The sequence below is a fragment of the Durio zibethinus genome, chromosome 11, assembly GCF_047325235.1.
Source record: "Durio zibethinus cultivar Kanyao isolate XHJ-2024 chromosome 11, ASM4732523v1, whole genome shotgun sequence".
Classification (NCBI taxonomy): domain Eukaryota; kingdom Viridiplantae; phylum Streptophyta; class Magnoliopsida; order Malvales; family Malvaceae; genus Durio; species Durio zibethinus.
The window spans coordinates 19,504,383-19,531,598 of NC_143172.1; the positions used below are offsets into that span (position 1 = coordinate 19,504,383).

The following is a 27,216-nucleotide window of genomic DNA, read 5'->3' on the forward strand; positions in this document are numbered from 1 at the left end:
AAGCCTTAGTTGAATGTATAAAGAAACAAGTTGAGCTAAAGCTTAATGATGCTCAAATTGAAATCATAAGGTTGAGGTCCGAGTTGAAGCCTCGGGACAAAAAGAAAGAAGAGCTGAAGATAAAGGCTGTGAAATAATACAAAACCTTCGATGAATATCTTTAAGTAAAGGTGAAGTTTTTCAGAAAGAATGTACTTGGTGCCTTCTAGTTGACTAATGATAAAGTACAATTTAAATTTTTCTCTCTTAATTTTAACCTCTCTAATATTGATATTAATAATATCAAATTGAGACCTTGTTAAAGTCAGCCTGAGAAGGATGAGGAAGAGGAAGAGAAAGATGAAGATGAGGCCCTGCAAGACAAGCTGAAGGTCGTATTGGGGATCGAGGAGAAATTTGTGAAAGTTATTAAAGGTGAGGTCACTCTTCTTACTCCCACTGATAAGAGTGCTCCCTCCACCACTATTGCTGTTAATGATTAAATTCTGTAATTTTTTATTTTTGAATTTGTAAATTTTTGACTTTGAGATTAGCTTTTTGTAATGACCTTTCATACTTTAATTGATGTACTTTGTCACAATAAAATAGAAATAAAATTTTTCTAAGTTTTAGCTCAAATTTATCGTTATTTTTTTCTTATTTGCATAAGTTTGAGATGGATAACTGATCTAAAGATAGATAATTTAACTGAAGACTTACATAATTGCTTAGATCAGATAAACATAATTATAAGTTTTAAGTCAAGTTTCTTCAAATCATTTAAAGGTAAGCTTATTGAAGATAATTTAATTTATGCATTCACGTGAAAAATAATATAAGTGTGAGCTTGATTTAAATCGATCTGCTGGTAATAGCTTGATTTGCATTTCATATCTTTGAGATGGTAATGCCATTTATAAAATAATACAAGTGTAAGCTTAGTTTATACCAAGCTATTGATAATAAATCCTTAAGTTGTTTATGTTTCACATTATTGGGATGATGTCACCATTCAAATCCTATAATTTTTAAGTTGCATCATGAATGATTTCTTTAACAATATATAGTCCTTCACAAGTCAGGGCCAATTTGCCACGTCGATCATCTACCCTTGAAGTTTTGACTTTTCTGAGTACTAGGTCATCTTTCCTAATATGCTTACATAAGACCCTCTTATTATAATAGTTAGCTACCTTTTGCTGGTAGGTTACAATCTGTGTTAGCGCTGCCTCTTTGTTCTTCAATAAGGTCAAGGTCGACATCTATTTTAAATGCCAAGTGAAAGGGGTTTCACTAGTGATCACCTTCGTGGTCATCTTTAAGGTCCACAACACAGAACTCCCTATAGCTCATCAGCCCACAGAACTTCTTGTAGCTCATCGGCCCACATCCCTTTTGCCACATCGAGCTTTTTTTTTTAGAGCTTCTAATATTGTTTTATTTGTAGCTTTGGCCTACCCGTTAGATTGAGGATGGGTAATTAACGTGAACTTAAGGTCGATGTAAAGATTTGAGCAAAATTCCTTGAACCTTGGATTATCAATTTGTTTGCCATTGTCCGTTATTATAAATTAAGGTAATCCAAATCTATAGACTATATTTTTTCACATAAATTTCTCGACCTGTGCTTCAATGGTGGTTGCTATGATTTTAGCTTCCAACCATTTTGTGAAGTAATCTACTGTCACTAAAACAAATCTCCTTTGACTTGTGGTTGGAGTGAATAGTCTGAAGACATCCATTTGTCACTGCATAAATAGCCATGGATTGATGATAGGAGTGAGTTTGGCTGAGGAAAGATGTTGCACGTGGGTAAATTTCTAACACTTGTCACATTTTTTTACTAGTTTGATTGCATTCTTCTTGATGGTAGGCCAGTAATAGCCCTATCTCAGTATTGTATAAGCCAAAGATCGAGGTCTGATGTGACTTTCACATATTCCTTTGTGAATTTCTTACAGGACATACTCTGCCTCTTTTTCATCAACACATCTTAGGTAGGGTAGGCTAAAAGATTTTTTGTATAATTTTTCTTCAATCATTGTATACCAAAAGGCTTTTTTCATCAATGTCTTAGCCCAAACTCTTTCATTGGGTAACACTTCTGTCGTTAGGTATGCTTTAATTGGTGTCATCCAAGTTTTTTTCTTTATGACTTATCTGACAAGCTTGTCTTTAGTGTTTTTATACACTAGTTCTTCTATTAGAACTCAGTTTGAATTTCTCATTGTTGCTTCTAAAGCCAACTTAGATAGGGAGTTCACTATTGAATTTTTTATCCTCGATATCTTTTTCACCTCGACTTTCTTTAAGCAAGCTGTTAAGGTTAACACTTTATCAAGATACTTTTGAATTTCATATTTCGAGCTTCAAATTCTTCATTTATCTAGTCGACCACTAGTTAAGAGTCACTATAAGTGGCTATGTGTTGAACATTCAAATCAATTGCCAACCTTAGGTCAGTTAGCAATGCCTCTTACTTTGCTTCATTGTTAGATACCTTGAACTTGAATCTCAAAGTTTACGAATATTGTAGCCCTTTTGAGCTAATCAAAATAAGGCTAGCTCTTTCATCCTGCCTTGTAGCTGATCTATCAATATAAAGCTTTCAATCATCCTTATCCAGGGTCTCTTATTTTTCTCAAACTATCCTTTCAGTTGTATCGAGGTACATTCTACGATGAAATCTATTGGTACTTATATTTTAATATTGATTTGGGTGAAATGTGTAGGTCAATTTTGCTAAGCTCTACTGTTCATTTGATTAGCCATCCTAATCTTTCAAGTTTCTGTAAGACTTGTCTTAGTGGTTGATTGGTCAGAACATGGATAGTGTGGGCTTGAAAGTATGACTTAAGTTTTTTGACCGAGGTGACAATGGTATAGGCCAATTTTTCTATACAGTTATAGTTAACTTTAAGCCCTATTAATACTTTGCTTACAAAATAGATCAATCATTATTCTTCTTTTTTTTTTTAACTAGGACTAAGTTGACAGCCTATTCTGTGCTGGCTAAGTATAGTATTTCACTGATTCTTAGTTTAGATAAGATAGGCAGAAAGGATAAAACTCTTTGAGTTCATCAAAAGTTTTTTAGCATTGAGAAGTTAACTTAAAGTCAGAGACATTCTTAAGAGTTTTAAAAAAACAATAAACATCATTCTGCCAATCTAGATATAAATTGATTGAACACAGCTATTCTGTTTGTTAACCTCTGTACTTCTTTTATTAAGGTAATGCCTTCATTTCTAAGATTGCTTAAAACTTTTCAAGGTTTATTTCTATCCCCTTTTGGTTGATCATGTAACCAAGAAACTTGCTTAATGTAACTTTAAAAGCACATTTGCTCGAGTTAAGTCTCATATTATACTTTTTTAAAGTGTTGAAAGTTTTTCTGATGTCTTCTAAATGCTCAATCAAACTTTTACTCTTAACTATCATATCATCTACGTATACCTCCATATTGTCATCAATTTGGTCTTTAAACATTTTGTTCACTAATCTTTGGTAGGTCACCCCTACATTCTTTAATATGAAGGGCATGACCTTATAATAATTGAGGCTTTTTTTAGTAATAAAGGCCATTTTATCTTCATCCTCTTTCAATATTTTGATCTGATTGTAGCTGAAATAAGCATTCATGAAACTATAGAGGCTATGCTCAGCACTAACATCTACTAACTAATATATGCTAAAGAAGAGAAGCTATTTTTTAGACAAGCTTTTTTCATGTCGGTAAAGTCTACACATATTCTTTATTTTTCACTATGCTTTTTAACCATGACCACGTTAGCTATCTACTCAGGGTAATAGACCTTATTGATAAAGTTATTTCGTAATAATTTATCAACTTCTTCCTCAATGGTCTATTATTTTTCGGGGGTAAAAATTTTCTTCTTTTGTCGAACTAATTTTACCTCGAGATTAGTGTGTAATTTGTGGACTATCACTTCGATATCAATTTCGAGCATATTGGGCGGTGTCTAAGCAAACAAGTCGATATTATCTTTCATGAGTTGAATCAGTTGGCTTTTATGTTGGTGCTTGGTTTCGATCTACATGTATTTTTGAGAAATGTTGTTTCAAAACAAGATCATCATGAGATCCTTAGCTAGTTTGAATGGGTTTGTATTTGAATCTAGTTTTTGATCAATTATCTCATTTTATTCAATTAGGTCGAGACATTCCCTGTGAAAATAACATGATGATTAGTATATTAAAAAATTTGTTCAATGTATTAATAAAAGTGAAGTATATTCTTCATTTTATGCTATGTTTTGGTCAATGCGTTAGCTTGGTCAAAGTAACATCAAAGTGTTCACGTTGGCTTAAGAGCTCAGTCATTTCTAATGTTGTCTCAAAAAATGAAGCAAAATTAAACTTTTTCAAAGCTCAGGAGCTCAGAGTGACTTAAGAGCACGCTTCTTTTAAGTCAATCTTTTGTTCTGTGCTTTTGTTGGTGGTTTCTTGCTTCTTGTCAATTCACTGTGCTAGTTATTCTTTGCTTTTAACCTTGGTATTGGTTGAGCTACTTGTCTACTTCCCAATCTTACCTTTTATTATTGTGACATAACATTGCCATGCTATGGACTAGTTTCTCTGAACTTTTTCAACCTCTCCAGGTGTAGAGAATTTTAATTTCATATAAAGAGTTGAGTTTATAAGCCACATAACAGACTAGCTAAATCGGCCTATTATCATGTTATAGGTAGATGAGATATCTACTACCATGAATTCTATGACTGAGGTAATTATCTTTGGTTCAGTCCCTAAAAGATATTGAAAGCCTAATAGTTCTTCTTATGGGCACCTGCTCATTCTCAAACCCCACTAATGTGATGGTGATTGACTTTAACTAATTTTCATCAATCCTTATTTTTTTTCAAACAATCATAGTATATGACATCGATTGAACTCTCATTATCAAACAGAATTTTATTTAACCATATACTTATACACCAAGACTGTGATTAATATGGCATCATCATGTGGGTGTTAGATTCCCTTAAAATCTCAAAGTTAATTGAGATCAGCTTATCTCTTTAATCTTTTTTTTATCGAGGTGCCTACTATCATTACTATACTCAGGTTAAACTTTTTTTTTGTAAAGGTAGAGCTACATTCATGATCACATTAATCACCCTGGCAATTGGCTTACCATTGTCAACTTGACCCTCTTCTTAATTTAGCTATTCTCCTTCGGTATCCCTTTTTCCTTGCTCTATTCTTCTCTTTTTACCCTGGATAGGCATTCTATAGTCTTGTCTGTAGTCTATTCTAGGTCAGTCTTATCTTTTTTATCCTACAAATCTCTTCAACTGACCTTATCTTATTAGAACTTTAATCTCATTTTTTAGGTTAACATAATCTTTGGTATTATAGATGATGTCCCTGTGAAAGGCACATCTTTTTCTCAAATCCTTCCTTGTGTTCTATCTCAGTGGCTTAAGCCATTTGAGGTTGAGATTTCTTTCAATTTGCATCAGAATCCTCTCACAGGAGCTATTCAGTACAATGTAACTTTTTTCTCTGCTAGGGCTTCTAGTCCTATATTGACTCCCTCTTGGGGAATATCGTAAAAATTTTTACCTTTTTTATGATCAAATATGAGGGATAAACCTCTCTCACCTCAGTCATTGAGGAAAGGGGATGAGCTTTCACCTTGATTTATTTTTATTTTAGCTTCAGCATTGATGTATTTCTCTACTATTAGCAAAACGTTAGCTGAAGTTTTTGGCAGTTCTAGTGATAATGTTTGTTTTAAATGATACTCTTTATTATTGAGTCCACTTGTCAATATAACAATAGCGACTGTCTATTTCAGGTCATTAACCTGTAGAGCTTTTGCGTTAAAATGTGTGATATAGCTTTTCAAAGTTTCATTCCATCCTTGATGAATTGACATCAGGCTTAGGGTTATTTTTTTTACTTTTTGGCTACTCACAAATCAAGATAGGAATGAGTGACTGAGTTCCTTAAATATAGTGATTAACCTCAATTTCATACTATTGTACGAAGACCAAGCTGCATCTTTTAACGTAGTGGCTAGACCTTTGCACATAAGAGCCTCATCTAACCCATGCATCATCATGTTATTTTTATAAAGTTTCAAATGTCAAAATGGTCAGAAATATCGTCGTATGTCTTTAAGGTTGGCATTTTAAATCTTTTAAAAGGTATGGCTTTGTCAATTTCTTCAGTAAAAGATGAGGTCTCTAAAACTTGAGCTCATCCTTAAATGACACTGCCTTCATTTTCAGCTCATTTTTTATGGCTTTCATCCGAGGTTCCAAATCTCTGTTCGATTAAAATTCATGGTCTGTTTGTATGGATTTTTGGGTTGTGGCATGTGTGAGATTGTGGTTGGGTCGGTGATGAGTTAGGTTTGTGTATTCTTCTTCTTTAGAGGTAAAGGAGACTTTCGCTCCTTTATAGCTTGATTGTCCAACAACGACTTCTCGATCAGATATGACTAAGTCCAACACTTTTGATACTTGTGATGGGGTTATAGTTTGTAGCATTTGCTTGAGAGTTTGTATTTATTCTATCAAGGCTTGAAATTGTTTTATGGTTGGTCTCGTCTATGGTTGAGCTAAGCGAATAAAATGCTGACTAAAGTGAGTTTCTATTCCAGTTGAGGCGACTACCCCTCTTTCTTCTTGGATTTTTTTTCTTTATAGCATTGTTTTGTGCTCGGCTAATACAAGATGTCCCTTACTTGGCGTACCAAATGTTGGTGTCGATCTCTAACTTAAGGGTATTTTTGAATATACAAAAAGAAAAAAAGGTTAGAGGTAAATATAGGGGATATTCTTTATGTTTGCACTCTGACGTGCAAGTCAATAAAAAGCAAGTCAAAGAGAAAGTAAGAATGAGAGATAAAGATAAGTAGGATAAACATGCTTTCAGAGTGCTTGAGTCTTAATATTTATAGATAAACTAAAGAGAATCTTAAAGAAACAATTTGGATAGAGCCGATTTGAGGTAGCATTGATTGTATCAGGTTGATCTAATATGTCAAATCAATACAAATGATAAAGATACTTCTAATTGTCTGTTAAAATTTTAAAAGAAAAAAATATCATTATATGCTTATGATCATCAAATACCCTTAACAAAAACTGTAACCGACTTTAAAATGCTCAAGTTTAGTTTAAAAAGATAAATTTAAAAAAAAAAAAAAACAGTAATAATATTCACAGGAGAACAGAACCGAACAAAAGGAAAAAAAAAACTATGTATTTTTTTTCCTTTTAATCTGCGATTTGGGTTATTTCCCGTTTTATTGTAGAGGCCTATAAAACGGTGCGTGACTCAAAGTTGCGAAAAGACAAGATCGTTGAAACACGGCAAGTTTTCGGTCGGCTTGTCCAAATTGACTACCCCCCCCCCCCCCCCCCCCCCCCCTTTTTCCACTCTCTCCCTCGATCTGTTTAGGGTTCCCCAGAATATTCCATTTGCCCTTTTTTTTTTTTTTTTTCTAATTTTCTCTTCTATTTGTCCGTACATTCTCTCGTCGACGAACAAGCGATTGTATGCTTTGATTCTGATCTTTATAGGTGATCTGAATCTGCGTGATTTTTGGATTGGATAGTTTTGGTGATTCCTTTTTTTTTTTTTTTTGGGGTTTTAAAGAATTTGTGGTATTGGTTCATGTGTAGGGTGGTGATTCATCGATCATGACGATTCCAGATTCGGGATTCATGATGGAGAACGGTGTAAGTTGTTTGCCGTGCACGCCCCAAGAAGAGAAAAAGATCGTTACTGATTTAAGAAACGAATCCGAGCGTAATTTGAAAGAAGGCAACTTGTATTTCGTTATTTCGAGCAGGTCCGGTACAACAAATTCCAACTTTTTTTTTTCTTTCCCTGGTCGTTGTGTGGAAAATATATTTAGAAAATGCATTTGATTTTTTACTGTCAGTTCTCGGCCAATATTCAATTCAAATTAAACTTAATTGCCTAGTTTTAACATTGGATTTATAGTTGACTGTATAATTTGGGTCTTTTTTAAGGTGGTTTCGAAGGTGGGAGAGGTATGTTGGGATAGAAGCTGATGAAAATTTGATTGGGAACCAATCTTCTGATACCCGGCATAGGAATGGGGCTTCTTCTTTGGTGGCAGAAAGGCCTTCTCCTATTGATAACTCTGATATTGTTGAAAATGGAAGTGATTGCGATTTTAAGGAAAATGAGATACAGCTTCGGAGAATGTTGATGGAAGGGCAGGATTATGTTTTGGTACCACAAAGAGTATGGGAAAAGCTTCATGAATGGTAATGCTTCACCTTTGGCTATTTTCACATTGATATCTAGAATGTATATGGTTTATGCTTTGGTCATGTTGATAGTTTATTGAGTTAGCGAACAACTTTTGAAGATCTATTGATGAAGGTCTCTGAAAGAGTTGTAAGCCTTTTTAGGTAGTAATAATTTTGATGTTTATTCAAGTTTAATTTTGAGATTTAGTGGTTTATGTTAATAAAATGGATAAGCATATAAAGAAATGTTTAGACACATTTTTATTCTGTCATGATCAATTAATATTTCCTTCCTGATTAAAGCAGTGTACTCGAGCGACTTTATTATATGTCATACACCTGAATGTACCTATCTTCTCTGTAGTTATTCAATAAGATAGAAAATTTTTTCTGTTTTTAATATATCTTTCTATTTCTTGTTAGGTATAAAGGAGGGCCAGCATTGCCAAGAAAGATGATTTTGCAGGGTGTTTATCATAGAAAGTTTGATGTGGAGGTTTACCCACTTTGTCTTAAGCTGATAGATTCCAGGGATGAAAGTCAGTCAATTCTATGGTTAAGCAGAAAGGTGTGGCTTTTGTTATCTTGTTCTGGCCAAATGGAAGATAATAGTGATAAAATTATTTTGTTAACACAGGCTTCTAGTATTGATGTCTGTTCATTGTAGTTTTGAAATCTAAGATGAAATTGGAAATAATTTCTATTCGAACCCATTGTTAAAGACTTGAAGTGATTTGGAATTGCTTTTTGGTTTCTAAAGTCTTATTTTCAGGTCTTTATTGTCCTTGAAAATATGTTTTTTTTTTTTCTGTAGTCCATACAGGATCTAACTCCCTTTTTTCCTCACTTCTGTTCTTTTGGTTGGATGGCATGATTAGGCTTCTGTAACTGAGCTTTTCCAGAAGGTCTGTGCACTCAGAGGAATAGAGCAGGATAAGGTGAGCATGTCTTTTTTTTAAGCATGTATTCTTTAATATCACTATTTTAGGAGAAAATTTGTTTGCTTTAAGTCAACTTCAATTAAGTGTTTTGGTTCATTATGTTGCTAGGCTCGCATTTGGGACTACTTCAACAAAAGAAAGCATGCACAGTTGTTTGTTTCAAGCAAAAGCATAGAGGAATCAAACTTGCAGATGGACCAAGATGTGAGTATCTTTTTGTTTGCCCTTCTATGTTTGCATTTCTAATTGGTTTTGATTTACCTGCTTGTTTGATGAAACTTTACAGATTCTTCTGGAGCAAGTTGATGGACATCACTCTTCAAGATTTGGCATGGATTCTACAGGAAATGAACTAGCTTTGGTTTCCTTGGAACCTTCAAGATCACCCTTGACAATTGCTGGAGGGCCGACCTTGTCCAATGGTCACTCCTCAGGTTACAGGTCAAGTCTGTCTCCTGGAAGTTCCTTAAGCTCAGCATTGACAGATATAGATGATGGTTCCGATGCCTATAACTCTGTTAGAAAAGGAGAGAAGGGGGGTTTGGCTGGACTGCAGAACCTAGGAAATACTTGTTTTATGAATAGTGCTCTTCAATGTTTAGTGCACACGCCCCCTCTTGTTGAGTATTTCTTGAAAGATTACAGTGATGAGATCAACACAGAAAATCCTTTGGGAATGCATGTAAGCTGTGGTGATATCAAGCATTTTGTTTTTGTAGTTTAATGTGAATTATTCATTTGGACAATTTTGACACCTCTTCTTGGGTACTCCTCAAAATCTCAAACATATGTTGTACTTGTCCAGGGGGAGCTTGCACTTGCATTTGGGGAGTTGTTACGAAAATCATGGTCCTCAGGGCGAACAGCAATTGCTCCACGTGCATTTAAGGGAAAACTTGCTCGGTTTGCACCCCAGTTTAGTGGTTACAACCAGCATGATTCTCAAGTAAGTGTTTTTTGATTTCTGAATACTCCGTTCTTCTTTATTGCAGATGGGTATATAAATTAGTGGGGCATTGCAACATTAGAATATATTTACCACAATAATATTAAATTAGGCAAGCGCAGTTAGTGATTGTATGATTGTTTAGGAAAACGCTGTATTTTCTCAAAATTTCTGGTGATGGTGAGTATGGAGGACGAGAGATATATAATTCTTCACCACTGTAATAATAGTTATTGAAGGATCCTATGCTTCAATCTTGGACTTCTAATTTTTTATTTTAAGGCTTGAAGGATCCTATGCTTCAATCTTGGACTTATAATTTTTTATTTTAAGGCTTAGTATGGACCTTTTGCATTTACTTCATAAGCAACTTAAGCTTGACCTAGAATGTTGTTTAAATGTTATCCATAGGTATAACTTTTAAGGGGTTCATCTAATTTTTATATCATATTTATGCTTTCTCTAATGATGGAGCATCCTTTCTTTAGGAACTTTTGGCTTTCTTACTGGATGGGCTGCATGAAGACTTGAATCGGGTCAAACAAAAACCTTATATTGAAATGAAGGATTCAGATGCTCGTCCCGATGAGGAAGTTGCGTCTGAGTGTTGGAAAAATCACAAGGCCCGGAATGACTCAGTGATTGTGGATATTTGCCAAGTGAGAATTTTTCTTATTTTGCCTGCTTGATTTAGATCCTTAAAGTTATGTTGGACGGTTAAGAGTGGTATCTTGCTTTTTAGTACATGGCAAATAATACTCATTGAGGATTTGTTGTCAGTGCCAGTGTAAGCAGTTTCATGACCAATTACATTTTTCTGAGCATAATTAAAAGTGCCTTTTTGTATTTTTGTCACTATATATATTTTTTCCATTCTTTAAGATTTGGGCATTTCTGAGCCTATAGATGCCTAGTTCTTTTGTGGTTCCATGTTTAATATGTCCCACGCTTATGTAATTGTTTTCATTCCTCTTGCATGTCAATAATACGCAAATTCAAGTTTCTGAGCATGGAAATTAGGCTGATTTTCCCCCATGTTTACTAACAATTTTAATATTGGTGATAATATACTCTTGCCTCTCAGGGTCAATATAAGTCAACACTAGTTTGCCCAGTTTGCAGCAAAATTTCAATTACTTTTGACCCCTTCATGTATCTATCTTTGCCACTTCCTTCAACTATCACTAGGACAATGACAGTGACAGTGTTTTCTGGGGATGGAAGTGGTCTCCCAATGCCTTTTACTGTCTCTGTGCTGAAAAATGGTTTCTGCAAAGATCTCCTTTTGGCGTTAGGTACTGCATGTTGCTTGAAGAGTGATGAGAGCCTTGTGCTTGCGGAGGTAAATACAATTGATTCCTAAATTATTTTTACCTTTTTAAGTTATAGATTATCTTGATTGGATGAAGTGGTAGATCTTCTATATCAGGTCTATGAAAACAAGATTTACCGATATTTGGAGATACCTTTGGAGCCATTGATTTCAATAAAAGATGATGAACATATTGTGGCCTTCCGATTTCAAAAGAAAAGGATGGGGAAAACTAAGCTAGTAATTTTTCATCGATGGCAGGAAAAGTAAGTTTACTTCCTTTTTCTCTCTAGCAATTGGAATTTTTCGTAAGCAAATTATATTTGTTTTAATCAGATTTACTACCTGCCGACACTTTGATATTTTGGATAAGAAGGGTCCATGGTTGCATCTATCATTGCAATTTGTCTTATGATTATTATTATTATTGTTATTATAGCAACCATCTGTGTCCACACAGTTCATCCGTTGACTGCACACCCATGTGGCATGAATTTGGTTAAGAAAATCTGCAGAAGGGTTAATGACTTTTGCAGTGTACTAAGAAGTGAGGAATGGACTTCTTTGGCTTCTTATTTTTAGCTTAAGTTTTTGGAGGGAGTGAGAAACTAGTCTCATAACAATCTGTTAATAAGCTGAGAGAAAGGGGGGGGGGGGGGGGGGCGGGGGGGGGGGATATTTCTTCTTAGGTTTTGGCTCAAGTTTTTTGAGGGAGGGAGAAAGTCACATTTGAATTTGTTGGATAAGCTGTCTTCTTCTTTGTCTTTTTCTTTGGTTAAGATTTTGAACCAAAATATTGGGCTTTTCAGATCCACTTTGGATTATCTTAAGAGTGGCACAAAGCTTTTTGGAACTCCACTGATTACGTATTTGGAGGAAGAGCAACCAAGCGGAGCTGATATTGAGACCACTGTTACTAAAGTACTGTCACCTTTCGAAAGAATGTCAGCTAAGGTTCATATTGGCAAGGAAAATGGCTTTCTCTCAGATGGTCTTGATGAACAATGCGGCAGTTCTGATGCTCAGTTAGTTGAAAATACAGAACTTGAGGGTACATTGAGCACAGACTTATCGCTTGTTCTCCTTTTGACTGATGATAGGGTTATGAAATTCAAGGCTTTAAGGAAGGATACCCTCTTTGAATCCGGGAAAATCTTAAGGGTTGTGCTAGATTGGACTAACAAAGAACGGGAGTTATATGATGTCAGCTACTTGAAGGACATCCCAGAGGTTCATAAAGCAGGGTTTGCAGCAAAAAAGACCCGGCAGGAAGCCATCTCTCTATCTTCATGTTTGGATGCTTTCTTGATGGAAGAACCTCTAGGGCCTGATGACATGTGGTGAGTGCTTAAAACACTTATAAATGGATTTCAGATGATAACTTTGTGGATTCTCACTTTACCGTAAGCAGTATGGATGCCTTAATGTTATGTCTTAAATTGTTATGCAGGTATTGTCCTCGTTGCAAGGAACATAGGCAAGCTATAAAGAAGCTAGACTTGTGGATGCTACCTGAGATTATTGTTTTTCACTTGAAACGCTTCACTTATGGCAGATATCTAAAGAACAAGATCGACACTTTTGTGAATTTCCCAATTCACAATCTTGATTTGAGTAAATATGTCATGAACAAAGATGGGCAATCTTATGTATATGAGCTTTATGCCATCAGTAACCATTACGGAGGTCTAGGTGGTGGCCACTACACTGCCTATGCTAAGGTAAAGTCATATTCTAGTGTACTAGTTCTTTTCTTATTCGAATTTATGTCAATAGTGTATCCTAATAGCCATCTTCCATGCATAATGCTTATGCACCTTACTCATAATTTTAAACTTGCGACTATATCCATATCTCGGGTGTCTTGATGACTATGGAATTGCCTTTCATATGAGATACTGATTGGATTGATATCTAATATGCTTTTAATTTTTCCCCTTTGGCAGTTGATTGATGAGAATAGATGGTATCATTTTGATGATAGTCATGTTTCTCCGGTCAACGAATCTGACATCAAGACCTCAGCTGCTTATCTGTTGTTCTATAAGAGAGTTAAAACTGAATCTCAGGTGGAGGCAGGAGAGGCATCGCATGGTCATTCCATCTCTTAAGGTCCTGGTTGGTTGCACTTTGTGATATATTTCTTCTGTAGCTGCCTGCATTTGAGGTTAGGCTGGGCTCATCTGTGACAGTCACTGTTATACTATGTGATGAACTGATTGATGATTTTCTTCGCTGAGCAAGCCGAGCAGGCGCGCATGTTATAGAAGAAATGTGACCCTAGCAGTGGACCAAACTCAGAGCGAAAAGGGTTAAAGGTGGGGGTCGAATATTATTAGTTCAATTAATTATTAAAATTTTTTTGGACAGAGATTTTGGGCAGAGTACTAGGTTTGCTTATAGGTGCTTAAGTTGTATCATGAGCAAGTGGTAGTAGCCAATAAGCCATCTATTGTTACCTTTTCACACAAGTGTCTCGCTCTTACCTGACTGGTGCACGGTCAGCGATTGAATTCGAAGATAATTTAATCTTTTAAGAAAGTCATTCGGCATTATTTATGTTTAGCAATGCACGTAAATCTAAACGATAATTAGAATTGAGTACGATAGCAGGTTACGTTGGAATCGATCTTCCCCCCTTTTACATAAAAGGAATGACCGTCTTTTTCTGTCTGGGAACAAGTTTCCTGGAATCTTATTCTTAATGAATCTTTTGAACTACCAAAATTATATCTCATAACAACTTTCGACCTAACTTTCAATGGACATATGACATAATACTGTCAGGGCCCGACTGACTAGGACCGTTTATTTTACTTGTTTGTTGTTCATCTACTGCTCTCTTTTCTAATGATGTCCCAATGTTGAAGAGGGGCGTAAAACAGGTTGATGGATATATAAAAAATCTAAAACGTAGTACATCCTGTTCACTACAACCAGAAATGGATACAAGACAATACAATAATCTAGCAAATTAATATAATAATCATCATCTAAACTTAGTATCAGATGTGGTTCCTCTCTCTACCAAACTCTCTCAATCAGCAAACCGAGCACCCTGCGAAGAAAAACAAAGAAAAGTTCAAAAAAGATGACACTCGATGCCAACGAAAAAGATCAAAAGCAACCCAAATCATGTCCCAATACCCAGTCAGACCACGCCACCAACCCTGTCCCATTTGCCTTAATAATAATATTCATTTTCATCACGCCACCTCAAAAAAGAAGTTCACAGAGTAGGGCCAATTGGAAATTTACATGCACTTTTGATATTCCCTATAACACTGTTAGCGTACAAGCAAAGAAACAGAATTAACCTTTCCCTAACAACGAAGCTGGCTCTTATTCTCTTTATATCTCCCTCTCCGTTGCTTTTTCTTTTCTTGTTTAATTTTCCCTTATCTGATGAAAAGAGCTTTGAATTCGTCCTACACCAACGTTTTAATCAATAACAACGACGCCAGTAGCACATGCCCAACGAATTGATATCTTTCCTGCTATCAACCAAAAATTGGAGAACATTTAAGTAAATGTCAGCATTCCGAAATTTGTCATTTTCGGAGGCAAACAGAATCCAACGAATGGTGTGAAATTAAATCTCGTAAATATTATCAAGATAACGGAATATTCGCAACGAAAAGTGGGAATTAACGGTAAAAATGTGAATACTCCCAACTTTATCAATAACTAACCGTTGCAGAAGAAATAGACAAATAACCAGCGGAAGAACTCATTGGAGAAGACGGCGTCGTCACGGCATTCCCGATACTTCCACTGGCGGTCGTATTACTTCCGACGACGTTGTTAGTACTACTAATACCAAGAGGATAGGCCGGCGTTCCATCAGGCTTAAACAACCCGTAATTCCTCTCTGAAGTGGGACCTGCTTTCATATTTTCATTAAACAAAGCAAAAACATAGATATTAAGATCCGAATTCGGCCTCATTGGAGTCCCTGTTTTTTTCGACATCAATTTAATCAAATTCCCATTGTATTTCTTAGCATTATTGGGCGTAGCTCCGGCCTCATCTTCATCTCCCTTTGAAGGCCACCCAGTTTCCGATATGTGAACTGGGAGTTTCTTGTAACCTAACGAAGCTAAAGCAGAATAAACGGCGTCGATTTGAGCGTATAACATGTTGTCATAGTGCAAATTCGTCGCTGGATCGATAACGCCTTGGTTTGGCTGAAAAAGAACAAAATCCAACGAAACTTGCTTGGGGTTTCCCTTATAAGCAAAGTACGGATACGCATTAATCAAAAAAGGAGACCCAGTTTTTTGATGAAAACTCAAAGTTTCGCTCAAACAATCGATCAGATCTTCACGGAATGCTCCAGCTGAAGGCGGATACGAGGTTTGGAGAATGGCTAAGGAATGGGCTGTCGTGACAGTCACTTGTTTGTCGAGTCCCAGGCTAACCAGCGCGGTGTGAATGCTTTGCATTGCCGGGAGAAGGTTGTCGGAAAGAGAAGTTTCGTTGAAAGTGAGAACCTCGTTTCCGACAAAGATGCAGGTGATTTTTGTGGCTGGTAAGTGGGCTTGAACGTTTTGTTTGACCCAAGCTTGGGCTTTGGTCGGATCTCGCACCTTTTCCAAGTACTCGTTGCCTAAACCAACGATGAATTCCACGTCGGTGTTCGCGAATGCACTAAGGACTCTTGGATCTGCATCGTAGAGTTTAACTTTGGTTGCTCCAATTGATTTTACTAGTGGCACTACGTCTTCTGGGGAAGGAAGATTGTCTGCTATTTGTCCATAGTTGATCCCAATTGAATTAACCATGATTGCAAACAAATAAGCTGCAATCACCAAAAAGAAATTAGCAAATTCATGCATTACAGTTCAATCCAGGTAGATAAAACTAGAGACTGAGTTACCCAGTACCTGAAATTGAAAGAATAATTGATGCATAGCTGAAGAATCTAGGTAACTCCATGAGAACAAAATAATGGGTAAAGTGAGTGAGTTAGTAGTGTGTAGGGGCAAGATGGCTCGTGTAAAGCATTATATTTTAAGGTAAAAGCTGTCAATGAAGACGCAAATTTGGTTGCCAAAAGCGTTGAACGGACAACCAAATCGGAAATTGTTCAAGATTTTATACTCTCTTTCTTACTTATGCTTGGAACGACAACTGTAATGAGCTGGTAAGAAAGTTGATAACAGTAGTAGAGCAATGAGTGAGCAACAGTCCTCTCTCACACACACACAGCGTCGTGCTTACGTCGATACGCAAATCCTGAAAGTAACCACGGGCTTAGCTTAGCTTAGGTTGCATTTGGACAGCTGCGATGGGATTTAATCTTTAAATGACAAATTAACTGGACTGATTTTTCGTTTGGATGACCTTTATTTCGGTACGGTATGAACAATTTTGTCATCTTAAGCCCTAGTTGCTCACTGAAGGAAGAACCCTCCAGTGACTAACAGGAGTTGGGTTTTTTCCTCTTTTACCCTTGGTCCAAACAATGTACATCAAAACCTTAAAAAAACCAAAAACTCCGCTCCTTTTTGTTTGGCGTGAAAATCCAAAGCAATTATTGTTATTTTTTATTTTTTATTATTTATTTTTTAACAAATTTATTATTTATCATAAAAATATTTTTTTATTTTTTATTATTTATTAATTTTTATAATTTAAAATTTTATTATATATAAATTTTAAATTAATATCTTTAATGACTTTTTTTTATTAAAATTTATCATACGTTGTTGTTAAGTTTATTTTTAAACATATATTTTTATCATTAAATTTAATTTTATTATTATAATAATTAATTTCACTTCTATTATTATTTTTAATTTCAAAAAAATTAATTTCATCATATATTTAAATAAACTTTTAACTTGTATTTGTATTATCATTTATTATAATAAAATTAAAAATAATAATAAAATTATTTATAATTATAATTAAAAAATTTTAATCAAAAATTTAATTCGGAAATTTTTTTAAAATTAATATTTAAATTTAATTAAAAATATGATAAATCCAACCGTGCCTCGATACAGTATAATCCAAATGACCACATAGTAAAAGAAACGAAAAAACAAAAGGGTTAAAAGTTAGGACCAATTCCATTTAGCTCTAATTGTTAGAGTCAGCGCCGGGAATCAGTAGCTTGATATTGACATATATATATATACATTATAGATATATACACATAAAATATAGGACCAGATTCTTAAAGGTGGCGATTTATACTGAGTGTTCGTCAAGATTTTTGCAGACGGGAATTAGTCTTATCATATGTTATCAAAAGTGAGATAATTTGTGAAGCCACCGTTATTTTTTACGATTGTGTTGCTGTTGTTTATTTGTGGGGTCAAGGTTTCTTCTCCGACAATCTTCACATGCGTCAACTTCAACTTTTTTGTTTAGGGGTTATCAATAAAACTTTTTAACACTATTCGATTACGAAATTAGTAGTATTTTTAATTCAGTGCGGTTGGCTTTTTTGGGGTGATATATGAGAAGACGACAGTGAAACAGCACTAGTTACGTGTCATCTAATCAAAGCAAAGTGATTTGAAGTCGCTTTCGGTGGCTCCAGCTTAGCAGTCCCTGATGGGCTGATCTCAGCCGTTGTTTCAATGTGTACAAGTTTATCACTACGTGTAGCTGCATACCCCATTATTGTCCCCGTTTTATTTAGTTCGATTTTTCAAATATGAAACCAGTGGTTGTTTTTTTCAAAAGTAGGTACCGTTTTTCCTTTTCGAAGAAAAATTGAATCTTTTTATTTGTTTTCTCCATGGGCCAGCTTGAAGGTGAAGGGTCCTTTTCTACTCCAATGCCATCTCGAAATGGGTTGGGCTGAGAGATCAGAAGGATATAGCTAAGTTTGGGAAAAAAAGTTAGAAAACTTACTGAAACCTTTTTTGATTCTTATATTCAATTTTGTTTCGGTCCAATTTTGGGTCCACGATTCTTCTATTGGGGAACCGCATCCAAGCTCAAGAATGGAGAGTGCTAGGAGCAATTGAGGAAGATATAATAATTTGCTGGATTTGGGGGTTCAAAGGAGGATGGTATAACCGTGCACTACATCTGGATGGCATATTAAGTTTAATCTCCATGATTGTTAGCAAATAACAATCATTAAGATTTTAGCAGTTGTACTATATTTATGAAACCAAGAGACGGAACATACAACAACATTATTGAATTGCATAATTGCATTACCTTGAAATTTCAAAGGTATATTAGAATAATGGCTTAAATTTCATAAAATAATTGTTTTAGAATTAATTAGATATTACTTGATGGATAAGAAGATTTAAAAAAAAAAAGAATTTTAAGAGAAAAAAGATTTTTAATAGGCAAGTTTGACTTGCAAAAGAAAAATTTTAAAAGAAAAAATATTTTTAATAGGCAAGTTTGTATGGTTATAAATAAGTAAAATCTCTACAGGATTAGATATTAGAAAAATATATAAGAGAGTTGTAAAGTTTTGTATAATAGATACCCCATAGGAGTACTAAGGCTTTACGTCTTATGAGTGTATATGTTTGTTTGTTTGTGAGTGGACTAGAGGTAACTGAGATGATCCACATAGGTATGAGGTATGGGTGCACATAGGTATGCATTTGTTTGAGTTGAGAATATTCTATAGAACTAGAAAAAATTAAGAGGGTTTATGGGTATTGATTGTTAAGTAATTAATATGTTTTGATGTATATTTGTAATTCTTTACAACTAGTAGATCTTGTTTCTCATTCGTGGACGTCGGTCAATTGGACTGAATTACATTAAATTGTTATTTCTTGTGTGATTGATTAATTGTTTTGATTTTGTTTTGATTAATTGCATTGAAACCTTTTGACCTAACAAAGTAACCATTAACAATTCAACTTTTCATCTTATGGCACCTCCAGGTATTGAGAGAGTGATCTTGAGAAAAAAACACTACAAAGTTACATAAAATAATAAACTTCAAACAAACAGACTGTCCATTTTGTTAGTGGGAAATATAAATCACATAAAGTATAGTGAGAATTTTGTTTTGTCTAAGGTAAATTCCATATGACTACCATGTTAAATGCTTCAAGATAAGTTCTAAACAAAGCACTTCAATTTTCATATAAGGGAAGGACTAGCAAACTTACATTGGAAAGGAATAAAAATTTCAATTTTTAAAATCTAAAACATTTAAACATCTGAATAGAGATCCAAAAAAGTTGAAATTCATCGTAAGGATCAACCATATGAAAAGTCCATAAATACATAAAAGTAGCAAAGAGAAATAAATAATATGTAATGCATAATTAAATTCCCTGTTAGAGTATGTCATGTCCTAAAATCTTGTACTACATGAAATTATACACCAATTTATCTGAAACTTCAAATTCTTCTTTTCCTGGTACCACTTCCTTCAAACATAAAACAGAAGAGCAAACCATGAATGCAAATTAATCCATTAATGGTTGCTTCACAAATCAATTCACCAACACAAAACTTGCCGGACATAGTATCATTCATGCAAGACATATATATATATATATATATATATAGATATTTACTTGCCATTTTATTGGATTTGACTTTACGATGGGCTTTTTGTCATTTTATCAATTGAATAGCGGAGGCCTTTTCCTTTATGCTTGACTGTTACTCTGTTTAAAGAGAGAGTGAGTGCGCCGTGTAATGGGGAAATGGGGAATTTGCAGCTGGCATTGTTGGGAGACCAACTAAAAAAGGGGAAGCATAAGTATTTTAAAGCATGCTGTTAAGAAATATAATTTTCAACTCTCTCTAAGAAATTTCTTCTTTTTCTTTTCTAATCTTTCTTCTATTCTCTGTTCTTCTTTTTATCTTCTAGAAATCTCACTCTTAACTTCTTAAAGGCTCGTAACATATATATATGAATGAATACCCACAATAACAATAATAAACCTAGGAAACAAATAACAGATATTGAAAAGCACAAAATCTTGACCTAAAAGGGTTATCGTTTTCAAGGCTAAAGAGAGTAACACCCTCAAAATCTTGGTTCCACCCACAAAGAGGAGAGGCATGACTCTATGATTCAAAATCCAAGCTTCCTTCGTCACCGTCCTTTTGCATACTATACATACTGATGTCCCTGCCTCCTCCTTCACTAGTGCGCCGATAAGCTTGAGGAAAATTATGAGTATAGTAAATAGGATCAGGCTTGACTTCAGGACTGTCAGTTGCAGTTATAAAAAAGGATGAATTATCACCCAAGACAAGGGTCCTATCACCTAAGCCATCCAACTCGGTCCAAGACTGATCTGCTCGGAGGATTTCAAATGATTCCGTAAACTCCTGCCTTACTGAACCACCACTCCATCGTCGCAACCCCTCTCTTGAAACTACGAGTAAAGACCCTCCCTATTCCACCAGATACATCTAAAAAAAAAAGAGAAATTCTTTAAACTAAAGTAACCTGCATAGGATATTCGACATCATAAGCGATAATCTCTCCAAAAGAAGTTATGCCATAAAATTTATTGCCATAACAAATCATATCATCGCAGCATTCGCACTGGGCGCTACTTACGTTTACCGTGGTCCACGCAATATCTCCAGGTCTAGCGAATCCCAATTTCCTCATGGTTCCATAAATTGCCATAACCACATAACCCCAAGGTCGAACAAGGATAAGATGATAAGACGATCTTAATAATAAAACTCGAATACATGTAAAAAACACGAACATCTTCAAGATGTTTAAAAGTGCTCATATGTGGGAGCTTAATTTGTATGGGGATTCACCATATTCATAGCCAAATCTTTTCCTACCGTAAGAAAAAAAACATCGTTTAGCTTTAACTAGCGGCAAATAAATTTTGTAAAACTTATCTCCAGTGAGACTGTAGAACTCCCGAATTTACTATACTTCTGATTTGCAAGCATAATAAAAAGAACTTGGTGTTGAAAAATAGTGATTTAAATCTCATAAAAAATTTATTTAAAATTGATTAGATATTATTTGATGAATAATAATATTTGTAAGAGAAAAATTTTAAAAAAATTGAATTCTTGGTAAGTAAGTTAGTATACTTATAAATAATAGGAGTTATTAAGTATGATAGAAAGATATAAGTTAGTATTTGGTATGAGATGACAACTCAAAAAATCATGGTAATTAGATCATAGTGTTTGATAACTACTTAGTGATCTTATGTAATAGTGATATTAAATCACCGAAAGTGGTCAAATCAGTACTTTAAAGAGTTATCTAATTCTTATCTATAGGGATGAAAAATTTTTATCTCTAGGATGAAGTAATATATAAAATTAACAATAGTCAATATACTTATTTAATATGTGAATTAAAAAGTTACGTTTTTTAAAAATTAATTATAATTATTTTATATTATAATTTTTATATTTTCAAACTAATATTAATGTAACAAGTTCAAAAATATTTTATGTGATTTTTGTTGATTTCTTAAAATTTATTTAAAAAATAATTTTTTATTTTAATATATTAGTTTTATTTTCTAATTCAAATATCTTTTTTACATAATTTATATTATAAAAACTAATTTACTATTAGTAAATATATTTTTAATTTAATAATTTAGTTATATTTACTGTGAAGTAAATAAAATATTATTAATATTTTACATACAAATTATTATCTTTAGATAACATTAAAATCATTAACATATGTAGTTATTATAATGTGTATGGCTATTTTGCTTTCAAACAAAATAATATTTGATTTTTAGAAATACCAAACACAATGATCTTTAATTATTAATGTCATAACGTCTAGATCCGGGGATCTATCGCTAGACATTGACTTTTAGGGAGTCGCCACCAATCTTTTTTTATCTAGGTGCGATTGGCCACCTATGGAATCTGTCCTTCAAGGGAACACCTAAGTTTAAGGGCCCCTAAAAGAATAGGTTCAGGTCTACTAACCAGAACAGGGTTCGGGAGTTCGATTACGTGTGAGGAAGGTTATAGCACCCTCACAATGCCCATCAAAAGATGGTACCAGCTTGAATTTGTGTTATCCAAAAGCCTTAAAATTTTATCAAGTAATTAATTATTGGAAACTTTTCTCAATTGACTCTAATACTTTTAGCAGAAAATTGAGAAAATTCCCTCACCTCAAGAGTATGCAAGAAAAACTACTGTTTCACTTACAGAGGCTCCGTCGTCGGATTATTTAAAGAAAAAAAATAAAATCAAAATTAAGATAGAAAGGAAGGAAAGAATGATTTTTTTTTTTTAGGGAAAATTGATACTTTCAACTTTTCCCCAAAAATATTTTTTGGAAATTTCGATTTTCAAGGAAAATTGATACTTTCAACTTTTCCTCAAAAACCCTTTTTTTGAAAATTTATTTCTAAGAAAAATTGATACTTTCAACTTTTCCCAAAAAATATTTTTTTTGAAATTTTGATTTTCAAGGAAAATTGATACTTTCAACTTTTCCCCAAAAATACTTTTTTTTTGGAAATTTATTTTTCTTTTAAGGAAAATTGATACTTTCAACTTTTCCCTAAAAATATTTTTTGGAAATTTATTCTTAAGGAAAATTGATACTTTCAAAATTTCCCTAAAAATATATTTTTTGGAAATTTATTTCTGAGGAAAATTGATACTTTCAACTTTTCCCTAAAAATATTTTTTTTTGAAATTTATTTCTGAGGAAAATTGATACTTTCAACTTTTCCCTAAAAATATTTTTTTTTGAATTTTTTTATTTTTATTTAAAGAAAATAAAATAATAAAAAATAAATAAAAAGAATATTACATAAACCTAATCTAATAAATAAAAAATAAAAAATAAAATAAACAAATAAAAAAAGAAATAAAAAAAAAAAAACCTGGAGCGGCTCGGATCGCGGCTCGGCTCGGCTCGGCTCAAGGAAGAGAAAATGGCTCGAGGGAGCGGCTTGGCGGCTTGGCTCGGCTCGGCTCGGCTCGGAGTGGGGCTGGCACGTGCGGGTCAGAAAGCGGGTCGACGCCCGGGTCGGGTCGGGTTCGGCAAAACGTGCGGATCCTCTAGGTTACTTAAGGCCAAAACGACGTCATTTTGGGAGGGTATAAAATGCACCTTCCTCCGTTTTTTGACAGAACGCTCCTCCCCCTTCTCTCTCTCTTCTTCCTTTTTCGCTCCCTTCTCTCTAGAAACTGAAGAACACCGGTGCCGGATTCTGGAAATTTTCACCGAAATCTGGAAATTTCGCCGGAAGTTGGTCGGAAGATCGCCGGTTTCTGGGATTCTTTGTCGAAAACTGGACTGGTCGCCGAAAACTTCAATGTTCGCCGGAATTGTTGCCGAAAAATTTAAATTTCGTCCGAATTTTCGCCGGATTCTGGAAATTTCCCAAAAATTTCCAGAAAAAATTTTCGCCAAAAAATCTCTAAAAATTTTTTCTCACTCCCAGAACACTCCTAAACTTTTCCTAGCTTCCTATACGCCTCCTTTTCTCTCAAATCAGTAGCTTTGCTTATTGTTTTCTGTCCTCAGCATTGTTCCAGAGGGTCCCTTTTATAGGGGTTGATCAGGAGTTCCTGATCAATCCCAATTCCTCCTTGGACGGGAATTCAGTCTTTGAATCCAACTGGACTCTTCTGATTGAATTCCCCTCCAGAGTGGGATTCTTCAACTTTGAATCTTAGCCATCCAGAATTAAAATCAAAATAAATAAAAAAAATACTAGATAATCAAAAGATATGATAGTATAAAAATAAAAAAATAATATCAGATAATTCAGAGAAAAAAAATCAGATAAAATTAACAGATAATAAAAAAAAATAACATAAGATAAACCCAAAAATATATTACAAAAAAAAAAAAAGATAATAATAATAATAAATATATAACTATATACATACAATACATATAAATCTAATCTAAATAAAAATAAATACACAAAGATATACATAATAATAATAATAATAATAAAATACATAAAATACAAAAGAAGAAAAAGAAAAAAAAATACAGGATTGAAATGGGCCTTACCCATTTGGGCCAGGCCTAATTGATCTGGGCCCGGACCCAATTGGATGTCTACAGCTGCCCCTCTTTGCACATTTTCTGTGAAATAGCAATTGCGCAAAGACGTAGACACCCAATCAAGACTCAACTCAACATTTTTATTTTTTGATTTTTTTTTTAAAAAATTTTGTTTTTTGTTTTTTGTTTTTTTATTTTTTTTTGTTTTTTTTTTGTTTTTTTTTGTTTTTTTTTTTTGTTTTTTTTTTTGTTTTGCCAAAGTTCCTCTAAACAGAGGCACCACGACTTTGGAAAAATAAATTGCTCCTCTCAACAGAGGCACCACGACTTTGAAAAGTAAATTGCTCCTCTAAACAGAGGTATCACGACTTTGAAAAGTAAATTGCTCATCTAAACAGAGGCAACGAACTTGGAAAAGTAAATTGCTCCTCTAAACAGAGGCAACAAACTTGGAAAAGTAAATTGCTCCTCTCAACAGAGGTACCACGACTTTGGAAAAGTAAATTGCTCCTCTCAACAGAGGTATCACGACTTTGAAAAAATAAATTGCTCCTCTAAACAGAGGCACCACGACTTTGGAAAGTAAATTGCTCCTCTCAACAGAGGTACCACGACTTTGGAAAAATAAATTGCTCCTCTAAACAGAGGCAACGGAACTTTGAAAAATAAATTGCTCCTCTAAACAGAGGCACCACGACTTTGAAAAGTAAATTGCTCCTCTAAACAGAGGCACCACGACTTTGGAAAGTAAATTGCTCCTCTAAACAGAGGCAACGAACTTTGAAAAAGTAAATTGCTCCTCTAAACAGAGGCACCACGACTTTGGAAAGTAAATTGCTCCTCTAAACAGAGGCACCACGACTTTGGGAAAAGTAAATTGCTCCTCTAAACAGAGGCAACGAACTTTGGGAAAAGTAAATTGCTCCTCTAAACAGAGGCAACGAACTTTGAAGAAGTAAATACTCCTAGACAATCATGTCCGAAGGAGTTGAAAGTTGTGTTTGAAGGGATTTTAGGAGATTATGCCCAAAGGTCTTATAAATCAATCCTGATACCAAGAGACATCCTATTTCAAGGATTAGGAACTTACCTGACAAGTTTCTTCTCAAACTTGCAAAGTCTTTTCATATCTGTCTTTTCCATGTGAGATGTTGGAACACCCCTGCTTCTTGAATTTGTACACTATACTTTCTTGAAAGTAGTGTATGCTATGCAAATGCATATGAATTTCAATGCATGCTATGCAAATGTTGGCCAATTAATTCCTGTTCAATGTATGGTACTCAAGTTTCTCAAGCTCTTTTTTTCTTTCTTGGGTGTCAAGCCCTTTGATTCCTCAAGGATCCAATTGCAATGTTCTTCTAAGATTGAACCAGTGTGACTCTTAATTATTTCTTCCATTCATATTCTTCCTGTAACAAAAATCTCTTCTCCAATTCAATGTCCTAATCAGGAGCTGAACATCTCGATTCTGCCTTTATCACTCTCGATTTATTCAATGTAATGTAAAAATCTTTTTATGTTGTTATTCATTCATCAATCATTATTTTCAACTCAGAAAGGGAGAATACATTTACACATTCCTTTCATGATGGGGTATTAAGAAGAAAGGGATATGAATAGTAGGGAAACAGTCATCAGAAAAAAGAGCAAAGAATGAAATAAAATGTTTCTTTATTAGCAAATGTCGGTAAACTTTGGCCAAGAAAGAATTACAAGGATAGGTATGGGGATAAAGCCCAAAATGAACAATAAGATAATCATGATAACATATCTCAAAGTTTTTTTTGAAAACTCAACCCTCTGATGTATTTAACAACTTGGAACTCTTCTGAATTTGCTAACCTTCATATCAGCGGACTTTCAGATTCGATGCTGTATTCTCCTTATCTAAGTCGCCTTTTCAGGTTTTCAACTTAGACAAACCCCCTATGACTCAAACCGCCCTTTTGGGGTTTTCGCCTTGAGTCCTCCTTGTTCACTTTTTCTTTTTTTCCATTTTTTTTTTTTCATTTTTTCATTTTTCCATTTTTTCATTTTTTTTTCCATTTTTTCATTTTTCATTTTTCCATTTTTTCATTTTTTTCAAGCATAGTATTTCTTCACAGCATCAGAATTTACAGGATGGGATAAATCATTTCCATCCATCTCAGTCAGTATCAACGCTCCACCCGAAAAGGCCCGTTTCACCACATACGGCCCTTCCCAATTCGGAGTCCATTTTCCTCTACTATCGTGCTGGATTGGGAGAATTCTTTTCAAAACCAACTCTCCTTCTTGAAAGCAACGAGACTGAGTTTTCTTATCATGAGCCCTCATCATTCTTCTTTGGTATAGCTGACCATGGCACAGTGCAGTCAATCTCTTTTCTTCTATGAAATTTAACTGCTCATAACGTTCTCGAATCCATTCAGTCTCTTCCAACTCGACTTCTTTTAAGACTCTCAAAGAGGGGATCTCTACTTCCACTGGTAGTACAGCCTCCATCTCATAAACCAACAAAAATGGGGTTACCCTAGTAGAGGTGCGAACTGACGTTCGATATGCATGCAATGCGAATGGCAACTTCTCATGCCAATCTTTGTAAGTCTCGGTCATTTTTTCCAAAATCCTCTTTATGTTCTTATTGGCTGCCTCAACTGCCCCATTCATTTTTGGACGGTATGGTGCCGAGTGATGATGCTTGATCTTATATTGAGCACATATTTCTTGCATCATCTTGCTATTCAGATTCTTGGCATTGTCTGAAATAATTTTCTTCGGAAGTTCATATCTACAGATGATCTCCTTTTTTATGAACTTGCAAACCACAGAGTGTGTCACATTTG

The 27,216-nt window shown here is 34.5% G+C and overlaps 2 protein-coding genes across 3 annotated transcripts; one reads left to right on the forward strand and one right to left on the reverse strand.

Annotated features, from left to right (window-relative positions):
- Positions 1-7,414: 7,414 nt before the first annotated feature.
- LOC111289216 (ubiquitin carboxyl-terminal hydrolase 9-like) lies at positions 7,415-13,994 on the forward strand. Its single transcript, XM_022880056.2, has 14 exons — positions 7,415-7,538; positions 7,641-7,810; positions 7,995-8,255; positions 8,664-8,808; positions 9,119-9,178; positions 9,290-9,385; positions 9,468-9,863; positions 9,987-10,127; positions 10,616-10,786; positions 11,212-11,469; positions 11,557-11,705; positions 12,249-12,779; positions 12,890-13,160; positions 13,386-13,994. Exons 2-14 carry the CDS (start codon positions 7,659-7,661, stop codon positions 13,548-13,550), a joined length of 2,796 nt encoding a protein of 931 aa, XP_022735791.2. The 5' UTR covers positions 7,415-7,538; positions 7,641-7,658; the 3' UTR covers positions 13,551-13,994.
- Positions 13,995-14,303: 309 nt separating this feature from the next.
- On the reverse strand, positions 14,304-16,510 carry LOC111289217 (glucan endo-1,3-beta-glucosidase 11-like). Of its 2 annotated transcripts, none has more exons than XM_022880058.2 (4): positions 16,326-16,510; positions 15,132-16,240; positions 14,757-14,933; positions 14,304-14,497 (listed from the first exon to the last, which is right to left on the reverse strand). In XM_022880058.2, the coding sequence occupies exons 1-3, from the start codon at positions 16,375-16,377 to the stop codon at positions 14,868-14,870; spliced, it is 1,227 nt and encodes a 408-aa protein (XP_022735793.2). In that variant the 5' UTR covers positions 16,378-16,510; the 3' UTR covers positions 14,304-14,497; positions 14,757-14,867. The 2 variants fall into 2 exon arrangements, with proteins under 2 accessions (XP_022735793.2, XP_022735792.2); XM_022880057.2 differs by having other exon boundaries at positions 14,757-14,936.
- Between the last annotated feature and the right edge of the window lie 10,706 nt (positions 16,511-27,216).

Bases quoted from the DNA above. Each gene is read 5' to 3' on its own strand.
- LOC111289216 (XM_022880056.2), top strand. From the start codon at position 7,659: ATGACGATTCCAGATTCGGGATTCATGATGGAGAACGGTGTAAGTTGT. The intron at 7,811-7,994 runs GTCCGGTACAAC...GTCTTTTTTAAG, and splicing joins TATTTCGTTATTTCGAGCAG to GTGGTTTCGAAGGTGGGAGA. The intron at 8,809-9,118 runs GTGTGGCTTTTG...TGGCATGATTAG, and splicing joins TTCTATGGTTAAGCAGAAAG to GCTTCTGTAACTGAGCTTTT.
- LOC111289217 (XM_022880057.2), bottom strand. From the start codon at position 16,377: ATGGAGTTACCTAGATTCTTCAGCTATGCATCAATTATTCTTTCAATT. The intron at 16,241-16,325 runs GTACTGGGTAAC...TGGTGATTGCAG, and splicing joins AATTATTCTTTCAATTTCAG to CTTATTTGTTTGCAATCATG. The intron at 14,937-15,131 runs GTTAGTTATTGA...TTTGGTTGATAG, and splicing joins TGTCTATTTCTTCTGCAACG to CAGGAAAGATATCAATTCGT.